This window comes from Bison bison, unplaced genomic scaffold (genome assembly GCF_000754665.1).
Source record: "Bison bison bison isolate TAMUID 2011002044 unplaced genomic scaffold, Bison_UMD1.0 scf7180017864034, whole genome shotgun sequence".
Taxonomy (NCBI): Eukaryota; Metazoa; Chordata; class Mammalia; order Artiodactyla; family Bovidae; genus Bison; species Bison bison.
The window spans coordinates 1070418-1083677 of NW_011494606.1; the positions used below are offsets into that span (position 1 = coordinate 1070418).

The 13260-nt window shown below is 36.3% G+C and overlaps 1 protein-coding gene across 4 annotated transcripts in view; it reads right to left on the minus strand.

Moving 5' to 3' along the window:
• Nucleotides 1-784: 784 nt before the first annotated feature.
• The window catches only part of LRRC49 (leucine rich repeat containing 49), a 153401-nt gene continuing 140925 nt past the window's right edge, over nt 785-13260 (minus strand). For all 4 annotated transcript variants that reach the window (XM_010834478.1, XM_010834476.1, XM_010834477.1 and 1 more), the window contains 2 exons: nt 10027-10180; nt 785-1456 (listed from right to left, as the gene is read on the minus strand). In XM_010834478.1, coding sequence (XP_010832780.1) covers nt 1253-1456; nt 10027-10180 — 358 coding nt within the window. In that variant the 3' untranslated portion in view covers nt 785-1252. The remainder of the gene's footprint in view (nt 1457-10026; nt 10181-13260) is intronic.

Consider the following 13260-nt stretch of genomic DNA (forward strand, 5'->3'; position numbering starts at 1 on the left):
CCGTGTTCTGAAACATGGCTCCCTAAACTTGAGCCCTTCCTAAACTTGAGGGTGACCAAGAGCTCTTAATGACGTAGGCCTTTCTTAGTGTAAGCAAAGCAGCTTACTTCCTTCCCTTCAAGCGTTTCCGTAGGACTCTATCTTCCTGTAACTTTTGTTTTCATTTTCCCATATCCTGGTGATCCATACAGCTGCCAGGTGAAATCTGAGCAAATGGGGAATTCCTATTTATGGACCTGTAAGATTGTGTTTCTAAAGTTGTATCACTTCTGGGTATGGTCATGGGCTCCAAAATCACTAGCATCAACCAGGACATATAACCCTGGATATATATACAAGCAGGATATAACCCCCTGCTTATATCTTTATATCTTATTTCTCTGTTTGATCTTCAACTGGAATTAGAAAAATTAGAAACTTCCCCTCCTAAATCTCTAATACTTTTGAGATACAGGTACACATGCCTGCCTAGAAAAAGAGCCTCAGAGTAGCCAACAACAGAAAGACACACAATTCATAGAAGCAGACTTACGGATTAGTCACTGCATTTCACATACATACACTCAGGATCTCTTAAGGCAAACACACTTCCTTCTTGTCCCTGTTTGGACTCATTTTCGTATTTTCTGCTCATAGTGACCCCCAGGACTTTCTGCGGTGCGCCGAGGATGCATCCTCAGAATGAGGCCTCTTCCTACATAAGTAAAGAGAAGGGCTCCTACTCAGCTCAAGAGAAACGTGCAATAAATAGGACAATTTTGACTGGATTAAGGAGGCAAACACGTTTTCTTTTAAAGTAATTTATTAATAAGTTTATTCTTCACTCATAAAAAAGAACATATTTTTGGCTTTGAAATCATGACATAAAATAAAGAGGTAAGTAACTAAAAATTATCAGCTGAAAGTAGACAGAAGCAACTCATGCTGAACCATGAGCGAACACTACGTGCTTTGGGCTGTAGCAGGGGCACCAGTCAAATCAAGAACCCAAGACGCAGGGCCCATTCAAGGGCCCTAGAGACTGCTCAGTTCCCAAAGGTTGTTTGGTCAACATATATAGGAAATGAATTTTCCCTTTTGCTCTTTCCTTCCTAACCTTTAACTACAAGAACAGTAGGCAATAGATGCTTTGATGCTAGTCTTTCTAGCTTGAAGGAAAAGTTTTGTTGTTGTTTTAACATTTTTTAACCCACATAGTTTCAACCATCAAAAACATAAAACTAAAAATCTCAGTTGTAACTAAAAGCCATTTCTATTTTTGGTCAGTTATCTGCTGTAGGCAAAGCTTCATATAGGAATTTTTATTGCGGATTTCTATAACTGCATCCCTCACAAGCTCAATGAACATCTGTGGCCAAAGTTTCTGCAAAGCTTCATTTTTCATGTTGATTTCCGTGGCTTCCTTCACAAGATCCTCGATATACATCTTGCAGAATTTCTTTTTTTCCTTTATTTCCTGTTAGAAAAAGAATATTTTGCATAGAATCATAATTAAGCCCCAAACCAAAGCAACAATTAGCTGAACCAGAGAAGCTTGATAATCTATTCTGACCCCACTCCTCAGAGCAGGAATACTTTCCTAGACACTCTGACACAGAGCTCTGCTTGAGTAAAGATAGCAGCTGAAGGCTTCCTTCTTGCCAGTCCACTCCCAGCTCTGTGGGACAGCTCTGTTAAAAATATATTTCTTGGCAACTATGAGAAGAAAACTTCCAGTTGAGCTAATATGAAATTCATTTGCTAATTATGGGGAGAAATAAAGATTTTAAATTGTATTTAAAAAGTGTTTATTTATTGGAATCACTGGATCATAACTACAATTTCTCTGTTGATAGACCTTCTCTCTCAGTGCAGGCAGTTTCCCTCACACAAGTCAGCTGAATGTACAGATTCACGGCTTCTAATGGTAAATGATACTAACAATATTAATTAACATGAGGTCAGTTAATGTGCATGCGTGCTAAGTTGCTTCAGTCATGTCCAACTCTCGCAACCCTATGGAATGTAGCCCACTAGGCTCCTCTGTCCATGGGATTCTCCAGGCAAAAAAACTGGAGTGGATTGCCATGCCCTCCTCCAGGGGATCTTCCCAACTTAGGGATCAAACCCATGCCTCTTACATCTCCTGCACTGGCAGGAGGGTTCTTTACCACTAGCACCACCTGGGAAGCCTTGAGCTCAGTTAATATCCATATACAAACACGAAATAGCCACACTCTGACTTAATTCCATATTTTAGGAAAGGACGTAGTGATATATTACACTGACTTATGTGACTGAGAATATTTGGACAAAGTTGGGGGGAAGTGTACAAGGAGAAAGAGGACATATATACAAGCCTGGGACCCAGAACTTGGCCTTCAGATGAGACAATGCACCCACTCAACTTCTGGGTCTGACAGTCTGCAAATGAAAAGTGAAAGTGAAAGTCGCTCAGGTGTGTCCGACTCTTTGCAACCCCATGGACTATAGAGACCATGGAATTCTACAGGCCAGAATACTGGAGTAGTTAGCCTTTCCCTTCTCCAGGGGATCTTCTTAACCCAGGGATCAAACCCAGGTCTCCCTCATTGCAGGCGGATTCTTTACCAGCTGAGCCACAAGGGAAGCCCAAATGAAAAATCTGGGTTCAAAACACAACAGAGGAAGTTTGAGACCTGAGGTAATTGGGGCATTGGGCTTGGATTTCATCCTAGAAGCTGAAACAAAGCCATTTTAATTAATGCAAGAATTTGACACTTAATTTGGCTATTGATACTTTGAGTATTCAGGCACAATGATGGAAAATGCCATAATATATATGGGAAAAAAACATGAAATAGATCAGATAATCAGCATTATAGGGGAAGCAATTCACATAAATGGATAAGGAAATAAGTAATAAATGTCAATGAGAAAATAGGTTTAACTAATTGAAAAACGATCTACTAAAACCTCCAACTCAAATCAAAATAGCAAAATCATTTTTAAAAAGTTAAATTTAAAATATCAACAAATACTGCCCTTAAAATCTACTATGAAGGTTTATAGTAACAAGGAAAATGCTTACACTATAATGCTAAGTGGAAAAAGAAAAAGTACAAAATGAAATTTTGATAGAGGTTGGGTTATATGAGTATATGTATTTGTCAAAACTTAACAATTGTATACCTAAGATTTTATTTCATTGTATATAAATTATGCCTCAAAATAAAAAACTATATGAATTACTGAACTCTAATGATCTGCTCCTTGCAGTCCAAGGGACTCTCAAGAGTCTTCTCCAACACCACAGTTCAAAAGCCTCAATTCTTTGGCGCTCAGCTTTCTTCACAGTCCAACTCTCACATCCATACATGACCACAGGAAAAAACCATAGCCTTGACTAGACGGACGTTTGTTGGCAAAGTAATGTCTCTGCTTTTCAATATGCTATCTAGGTTGGTCATAACTTTTCTTCCAAGGAGTAAACATCTTTTAATTTCATGGCTGCAGTCACCATCTGCAGTGACTTTGGAGCCCCAAAAAATAAAGTCTGACACTGTTTCCACTGTTTCCCCATCTATTTGCCATGAAGTGATGGGACAAGATGCCATGATCTTTGTTTTCTGAATGTTGAGCTTTAAGCCAACTTTTTCACTCTCCTCTTTCACTTTCATCAAGAGGCTCTTTAGTTCCTCTTCACTTTCTGCCATAAGGGTGGTGTCATCTGCATATCTGAGGTTATTGATATTTCTCTTGGCAATCGTGATTCCATCTTGTGCTTCCTCCAGCCCAGCGTTTCTCCTGATGTACTCTGCATAGAAGTTAAATAAGCAGGGTGACAATATACAGCCTTGATGTACTCCTTTTCCTATTTGGAACCAGTCTGTTGTTCCATGTCCAGTTCTAACTGTTGCTTCCTGACCTGCATATAGGTTTTTCAAGAGGCAAGGAGATCAGCCCTGGGATTTCTTTGGAAGGAATGATGCTAAAACTGAAACTCCAGTACTTTGGTCACCTCATGTGAAGAGTTGACTCATTGGAAAAGACTCTGATGCTGGGAGGGATTGGGGGCAGGAGGAGAAGGGGACGACAGAGGATGAGATGGCTGGATGGCATCACTGACTCGATGGACGTGAGTCTGAGTGAACTCCGGGAGTTGGTGATGGACAGGGAGGCCTGGCGTGCTGCGATTCATGGGGTCACAAAGAGTCGGACATGACTGAGCGACTGAACTGAACTGAACTGAATGATCTGCTTGCTAAATCATTTAGGGAGAAGCATGGTAATGTGTGCAATTACTTGGAAATAAATTTAAAAAATAAGATGGATTATTGATGGATAGAGGATGGGGAAAAGCATAGATAAGTGATAAAGCAAGTACATGGTACAGTACAATACTAACAGTAGAATTTAAGTTTGGGGAATGAATGTTTACTGTAAAATTATTTCAACTTTTTCATATATTTGAAATTTTCATTAAAAAGTTACAAAAATATATTCAATATTAATGAAAGGAAATATACTGAAGTGTCATTAAGATTGTCTTAGGGTAGTGAGATGAATATTTCTACTCCTTTTTTATACTTCTCTTTCTTTTCCAAAGTTTTACAATTTATAAAACAAAAAATAAATATGTTTTGGATTCTTGATTAATTAACAGAAGTTAACAATGAGTCCCAGTTGTCACTAACCTCCTCTAACAGAGGCACATTTTGGAAATTTTCTTATGACATATAAGATTTCTCTAAATAATCACCATTCAGGGCTCAACATGCTGATCTGATTTGATTTAGTTCATGTGCTAAAAGCAACAGGTCATGTATTGACCTATCATAAAAATATGCACATATTCTGATGGGCAATAAATAACAGATGGTTCCAGCTGGTGACTTCTCTGGTGAACCAAACTTCACTAACTCTGAAATATTGTCTGGGACCTAGTCATGTGCACTAAGTTAGCTTATCAATGAGAACAGCATTTAGCTGCTTCCTTTTAACACTCAGTAAATTTGGGAAACAAGGAGAATACCAGGAAGAAAGATAAGTGTGAATCACTGGAGATCAAAAACTAAAGCAAGCAATATTTTGCAACGAGCAATGTATTTACATAAGTAGAAGACCTCTCTTACAGACGTGTAAGTTTCTTAAAACATGATTTTGAATTTTTAAAAAATTTATAGCAGTAGGACCAGAAAATTTTTATAGTAATAAAGGATAAGAAAAATATAAAGATATTTAAATGATTTTTGTTAAATAATTTATATATAATATGAATTAAACTTTTCTAATTGGCATAGTGCAATTTTTGGTGCTTTACAATTTTGTGCTAGTTTCTTCCATGACTTCTTTATAAACATGTTGATACAGAATTATATCTAATATATACTAACCCTTAATTAGTAAATGTGTTTGAAAGCATCTTTGCTTCATCATTTCTTCTCTCCACTAAGCCAATTACTCTGCATCTCCATGCAATATACTCTAAAACTCATCAGGTGTCTGCCAGCACAACTCATTCTGCATGTACAGAATGATCCTCTTAAGAGCACATTAGAGATACTTCTCTTGCCCTGACCTGTCAAGAAGTTGCTCCTCTTTGAATAATGCTTTTTCCATTCTCAAATGCTTTCACACAGCACACACTTATTCTTTTTCTATCCCTGTAGGGGGTATAAAACAAGTATTTCACAAGTTCAATCCTGATGAGATGAACTCTACAATATTGTTTATGTTAGTTCATTGAACTAAAATTCTATTGTCATGAAGATAGAAAAAAGCAGTTCACGGTAGACTTGTTATAAAGTTATTTGAACAATAATGGTACTTGTATAGGAATTTAATCCATATGTCCATTTTATAAATGGGACTCTAAGGTTAACAAAGTTTGAGAGACTTGCTCAGGATTGGCTGTCATCTACTAATACCTACCGGAGAAAATGCTGATTTAGCTCTTGAAGAACCTGCAGTTTAGTTGGAGAGATATCCTATACACATTGAAAGCTTAACTAAAAGAAAGGAAACAGTACATGAGTGCTGGATGAGATGTGTAGACAGCAAATACCACCAGTGTTCAAAGAAACGAGAGCCCTTTGTGCTGGGGTGGTCAAGACGACTTCAGGAAGCATTCAGGATAAACTGAAAGGAGCCAAGGCCAGCAATCAGAAAGCCTGAGTCCTAGAGGCAGTTCAGTCAGGAACTCACTATGTGAGCCTCAGCTGTTCACCTAAGTTTCCAGTTTTCCTCAGCTGTCTAATAACAGGATTGGATTCTTTAAAGTCCCTTTCAGCTTTCCATCCATCTTAAATCTTTTTCAGAATGAGTCAGGGCATTGGACCTACCAAGCAACAGAATTATACGTGTCATAGGCATAGTGAAAGGGGCGGCTTATCCTGATTTGTGAGAAACTTACTTCAAGTAATTCCTTCAACAACTCAAGATACACAGAGGCGAGAGAATCAGCACTTTGTGTTGCAGTGAGTAAAACATTTTCCAGGAAGTGGGGAATGTTACATTGTGAGTCAAGAGAAATGATTAACGACCAGGGCAAGGTCTTTCAGGTAATAAATAAGTGGTGGAATCATGGGCTCAGATCCAAATCCCCTAATGGCATATTATTCTTTCCAAATGTTATGTGGCTTCAGATTTTATTTTTCCCTTTGATACTTCTCAAAACAGGAGTCAGCATTGCTATCTTTACTTCTTGATTGCTTATTTACCTCTCAAACCACTTTAATCAAGACTCTGCTTATATGACTCCATGGAAACTCTACGTGTTTTTTTCAAAAAATGACCTCTATTGCCAAATTTATCAAAATTTCTCCCTACAGTTTGTGCCCTTGGGGGGTGGGGGGGTTAGAAAATCATAGCCTACCGAATCACGGTCATATTTTCAACTGTTTTTTAAGTGAGAATTTTAAAGTTTGCTTTTCATATTTGGGTTTTTATTTGATCTGGAGTTAATTTTTTTAATATGGTTTTTAAGAAAGTACACCATAGTAGGGATATGTATTTCTGATTTGATATTTCATTTCCTCAATAGCATTTATTAGCTAGTCTGTCTGTACTAGTCAGCAATACCTGATATCTGTACAAAGTTTTCCCACAAACATGGGATAGTTCTGGCTATTTTGTCCATGGATCTACGAATCTATTCTTATATGGCCTCAATTACTACTACAGCTAAAAATAGTACTTCATATCTGGTAAGGCAACTTCTCTTCACTTATACTGTTGTGTTATTTTAAGTTCTTTGCTCTATCAAACACCTTTAGGATCAACTGATGAAGTTCTACAAATAACTTTTCTAAATTTTTATTAGAATTGCCTTATACTGATGGATTTAGGAAGAACTGACATCTTTACTATGTAGAAAGTTTCTGTCCATAAACATAAACCATCTATTTAGTTCTTCCTCAGTGTCTTTCAATAAAACTTTATAATTTTCTCTGTGGAGGGCTTATATATATTTTAAAGAAAGCTGAGCACCGAAGAATTGATGCTTTTGAACTATGGTGTTGGAGGAGACTCTTGAGAGTCCCCTGGACTGCAAGGAGATCCAACCAGTCCATTTTAATGGAGATCAATCCTGGGTGTTCATTGGAAGGACTGATGCTGAGGCTGAAACTCCAATACTTTGCCACCTGATGCAAAGAGCTGATTCATTTGAAAAGACCCTGATGCTGGGAAAGATTGAGGGCAGGAGGAGAAGGGGATGACAGAGGATGAGATGGTTGGATGGCATCACCAACTCAATGGACATGGGTTTGGGTGAACTCTGGGAGTCGGTGATGGACAGGGAGGCCTGGCGTGCTGCGGTTCATGGGGTCGCAAAGAGTCGGACATGACTGAGTGACTGAACTGAACTGACAGTGTTTATTGTCATGGTAAATGGTATATTATTTTAAACTTATTTTTGAATAAGTAACACAACCTATACGGGATTGTTGGTCCCTTTTCTCACTGATTTCTAAAAGTTCTTGATAATTTAGGGAGATTAGTTGCAAATTATTTCTTTCGTTTGTTTTTTGTCATTGCTTATTTTATCTCTCTGAAGGTCTTTCTGATCTCAGTGCTGCACATAAATCTTTCATGGTTTTTTGTAGATATTTTACCCTTTCATTATAAACTTCAACATCTCTGACTCATTTAGAATTAATGCGGATGTAAGTATAAAGTCTGAATCCAGCTCTTTTCCCTCCTTAATTCCGTAGTTATTTTCAAATCACTACTGGGATAATCCTTCTTGATTTGCTTGAGATTATTCTTTATCATATAATAAATTCTCTTTTTTATCTAGATGTATATTTGAATTTTCCATTCTATCTCATTAGACTATCTTTCCATAAACACCCTGTTTTAACTGATAAGATCATAATACGTCTTAATTTATCTAGTAGTGCTAGTTTTCTCCCCATCATTTTTCTTTTTCAGAGTTTTTATGTTTATTTATGTTTATTTTCCCACAGGTACTGTAGAATCAATTCAATGTAAAATTTTTGGCTTCTTATTGGGATTATATTAAATTTTAAATTATTTTAAGGAAAACTGACTTTTAAAAATTGGAGTTTGGTTTCTTCACACTGCTGTGTTGAAGAGAATCAGCCGTACGTGTACATGAATCTCCTCTTTGTTTTGATTTCCTTTCCCTTTAGGTCACCACAGAGCACTGAGTAGAGTTCCCCTGAGCTACACTCTCCCGACTTACTGATTTACATTATCCCTGCATATGTCTATCTCCTCCATCAGAACGTGAGATTCATGAGGATAATAACAGCGTCTTCTTACAGTCCAAGTATTACACGTGACAAGTGCTCAATACGTGAGTTTTGAATGTAAGAAAGGATAACTATAAAGATGACTTCAAGTAATTCATTTCAAATATTTAAAGAGTTTTCATAAGGAAGATATTTGCTCTGTTTCCTACATAAGGCAACATCAGCATCACTAATTCAAAGTTATTAGGAGGCAGCTTAACATGGGGAAGAATTTCTCCACTGTTGGAGTTGCTCAGTGATATATAACTACCTCATGAAGCAGTAACCTTTCATGCGCTAGAATTTAAAGCAGAATCTTTTCAAAACATCCTTCAGGATGCTATAAAAATATTGTTGCATTGAGTTAAATGCTTTTCAAAGTATAATCTTTAGAGGCCTATGGGTTCCAAAGAGATTCTTCAGGTCTGGGAATGAGGTGAGGAGAAAGGAAAAGAATAGAAGATCCAATCAAACAGAGCTCTGAACCCCATCTACAACAGGAGCAGCTCTGCTGTTTTGCTTTCTTTTGACATAATGAGTTTTCAGCTATAATATAGTTTGAATAAAGAATCTCACAACCATTATAAAACATTTGAAAAATATTTGGCCAATACACACTCACACAGCCCCCTAAACCCCTCAAAAACTCTTGCAGAATTTTAACATCTTATTTTTATATAGATGGCCTGTTTCTTCACCTTTCTCTGATTTCCATCAAGGCACACACTGCATGGTTCTCTTCTTTATAGTTCTGCAGTCCCCTAACACAGCATTCCCTCAAAAAACTTCTGAACACATACAGGAGTAAAGAATTGGTTCTAGCCTTTCTGTCTAAAAGACTATAGTGGAAACAAAATAGGTTAAAACTATGTGACTAAGAACACAGAAGCTAATGCTGTAGGAGAATAAAATAGTGAATTAAAACCTCAAGGACCTAGGCAAAGAGAACAGAAATGGAGGTTCTGTTGTGTCTTCTGCCAGTCTGGCACAAGCTAGGAAAGTACTCAGAGCAAGTCTATTCCAGTTTTCTTAATTCAGAGATCTGAATCCTGGTCCTACTTCGGTCTAAATTTTTGGTACCTATTTCTTTTCAATATTTCTTTTCTGCTTAAATATATTGAACTAAGGGCTCTACTTCTCCCTAATTCCTTGGTGCCTACTGCCCCCAGCTCTGGATATGAGGCTGACTAACATTCCAGATTTTAAAAAGGTTATCTTAAATGAGTAGGAGAGAAACATATAACTCCCAAGTCTCAAGCCATTTGGAATTTATCCAGGCACTAAGTTCCAAAGATAATGGTAGTTTTACCTCTAGCTTTTCAGTATAGAAGTCTCTCGTGGTATAATTCAGTGTAGCACGATTTGTGTTTTCTCCCACAAGTCTCTTGCTATCATTATTTTCTTCACTGACAATACCAGGTTTTTTCCCTTTGGTTTCTAGAAGATATCGAAATTGCTTCTTCCTGTAGAAAGACGGTAAAGAGACTTAGAGAGTTACTTATCCAATTGGTGAAAATGTCTTTTCTGTTGATTTTTGAGGGTGGCATATGCTTTTTTGAATATCTGTTTTATGAGTTTGAGTTTTTAAAGTCAATTCACTACTCCAATTTCTCTACTAATTAAGTTATATAACTCAAATTCTTTTGTTTTTTACTACCAATCAACAAAGACATGTCTCAAGCATTTCTAAAATGAAAAAAACTGTCTTTAAAAAATCAATATAAAACTTAAACAACACAGAACACACACACAAAAAGCAATTAAACACACGGTAGACCAAACTTCCATAGTCTTTATATCCCATGAAACATGTTAGTTACACATCTTATAAATCACAAAAATAGTTCATAATTTCATTATGTAGCTCAGTAGTATTATCCATAGCTACAAATGGAATGGAATACTGGTTTAAGTTTAGGAAAAGCAGAACGAAAGTACTTCTAGCTGTTATCACATCAAGGGCAAGATCTCAGCAGGAGGTAAATAATGAAACAGGAAGCTTCGTTTGATCATGAAGAACACAGATAGTGTTCATAGTATCACCTGCAGACCCACAAGCCTAGAATTACAGACGACAGCAACTCATCATTCATGAAGGTTGCTTTCTGGTTTCTACCACTTAGGGTGTCTCTCAGGGAAGTGATGTAACTACTATGAACTGTGAACTGAAGACTGGGAGCAAAAAGGGAATATATCTTTTAGAAAATGTCTTCATTTTTCCAATTTAATATGAGTATAACACAGCGATTTAAAAAATTATAAGGAGTACATATTTTGAAAAGTATGAAGAAAAAGCGTAAAATCATCCATAAATATATAACATATAAATCTATATAAATCAGTAACATTGTTCACATTAGACATATTTCCTCATAGACTTTCTCTGTGAATTTTTGTAAAAAGTTAAGATCATACTAAACATCCAGGTTTGTATACTGTTTTTGCTTAATGCTATATAATAAGCATTTTCTATGTTATTAAAATTAATATTTTAATAAATGAATAAAATTTAATTGTGATGTAGGTCAATTTATATGATCAATCTCGTTTACTGGATATTTTGGTAGCATAATTTTCTCACTCTTATAAAGAAGAAAGTAATATACATATTTATCTATATTTATTTTATTGATTTTTAATTATGAAAGCAATATATAAGTTATCCATCACTTTCAGTAGTGTTTTCAAATAATCAGTTTTTCATTATGTTTTCAATGTCATCTCCTTTATTTAATTTTCTTCAGGATTATTTTGCTATTGTTTTCCTAACTTCTTTAGATAAATGTTTAGCTTCTTCATTTTCAGTCTTTATTCTTTCCTAATGTACTCATTTCAATACATATATTGATTTTAAAATCTCACAATACTATTATCGTTGCTTTATATAGTTGATGTTTATTTACTTTCATCCCACAAATTTACTACTTTCTTTGCTCTTTAGTTTTCCTTGCACATTAGAATTTCTATCTGGGATCAAGTTCTTTCTGCCTTAATTAGAGACTATCATTTCTTCTACTGCAGGAATACTGATGGCAAATCTCTTAAAATCCTTTTTTTAGAAACTAATACAATAATTTTAACAAAAAGAATAATAACAAAACAGAACAAACCCCAAAAGATAATTCCAAGTACTACATACATACAGTAAAAAGTAAGCTTCTGCACTATGAAATCCTACTGTTTTCAGTTTAACTCCTAGAGACAATCATTTCTAAAAAATAAAATATTTAAAATTACACAAGGAGATCTCTGAAGTATATGTTCTATTTCTCACAAATTGCAGCATACTATACAACTGTTCTATATCTTATATTTTTAGTTTCTAAGACATCTTAAAGATTATTTCATATCAGAACTTCTAATAATTTTCATATCTGCTAGTAATTGGTCCTTTATTAATGGACATGTAGCTGGTTTTACAAAAGGCAGAGGAAACAGAGATCAAATTGCCAATGTCTGCTGGATCATCAAAAAAGCCAGAGAGTTCCAGAAAAACATCTATTTCTGCTTTATTGATTATGCCAAAGCATTTGACTGCATGGATCACAATAAACTGTGGAAAATTCTGAAAGAGATGAGAATACCAGACCACCTGACCTGCCTCTTGAGAAACCTATATGCAGGTCAGGAAGCAACAGTTAGAACTGGACATGGAACAACAGACTGGTTCCAAATAGGAAAAGGAGTACGTCAAGGCTGTATATTGTCACCCTGCTTATTTAACTTATATGCAGAGTACATCAGGAGAAACGCTGGACTGGAGGAAGCACAAGCTGGAATCAAGATTGCCGGGAGAAATATCAATAACTTCAGATATGCAGATGACACCATCCTTATGGCAGAAAGTGAAGAACTAAAGAGCCTCCTTTTTTTTTTAAATTTTATTTTTAAACTTTACAATATTGTATTGGTTTTGCCAAATATCGAAATGAATCCGCCACAGGTATACATGTGTTCCCCATCTTGAACCCTCCTCCCTCCTCCCTCCCCATACCCTCCCTCTGGGTCGTCCCAGTGCACCAGCCCCAAGCATTCAGTATCGTGCATCAAACCTGGACTGGCGACTCGTTTCATATATGACATTATATGTATTTCAATGCCATTCTCCCAAATCATCCCACCCTCTCCCTCTCCCACAGAGTCCAAAAGACTGTTCTATACATCAGTGTCTCTTTTGCTGTCTCGTATACAGGGTTATTGTTACCATCTTTCTAAATTCCATATATATGCATTAGTATACTGTATTGGTGTTTTTCTTCCTGGCTTACTTCAGTCTGTATAATACGCTCCAGTTTCATCCACCTCATTAGAACTGATTCAAATGTATTCTTTTTAATGGCTGAGTAATACTCCATTGTGTATATATACCACTGCTTTCTTATCCATTCATCTGCTAATGGACATCTAGGTTGCTTCCATGTCCTGGCTATTATAAACAGTGCTGCGATGAACATTGGGGTACACGTGTCTCTTTCCCTTCTGGTTTCCTCAGTGTGTATGCCCAGCAGTGGGATTGCTGGATCATAAGGCAGTTCTATTTCCA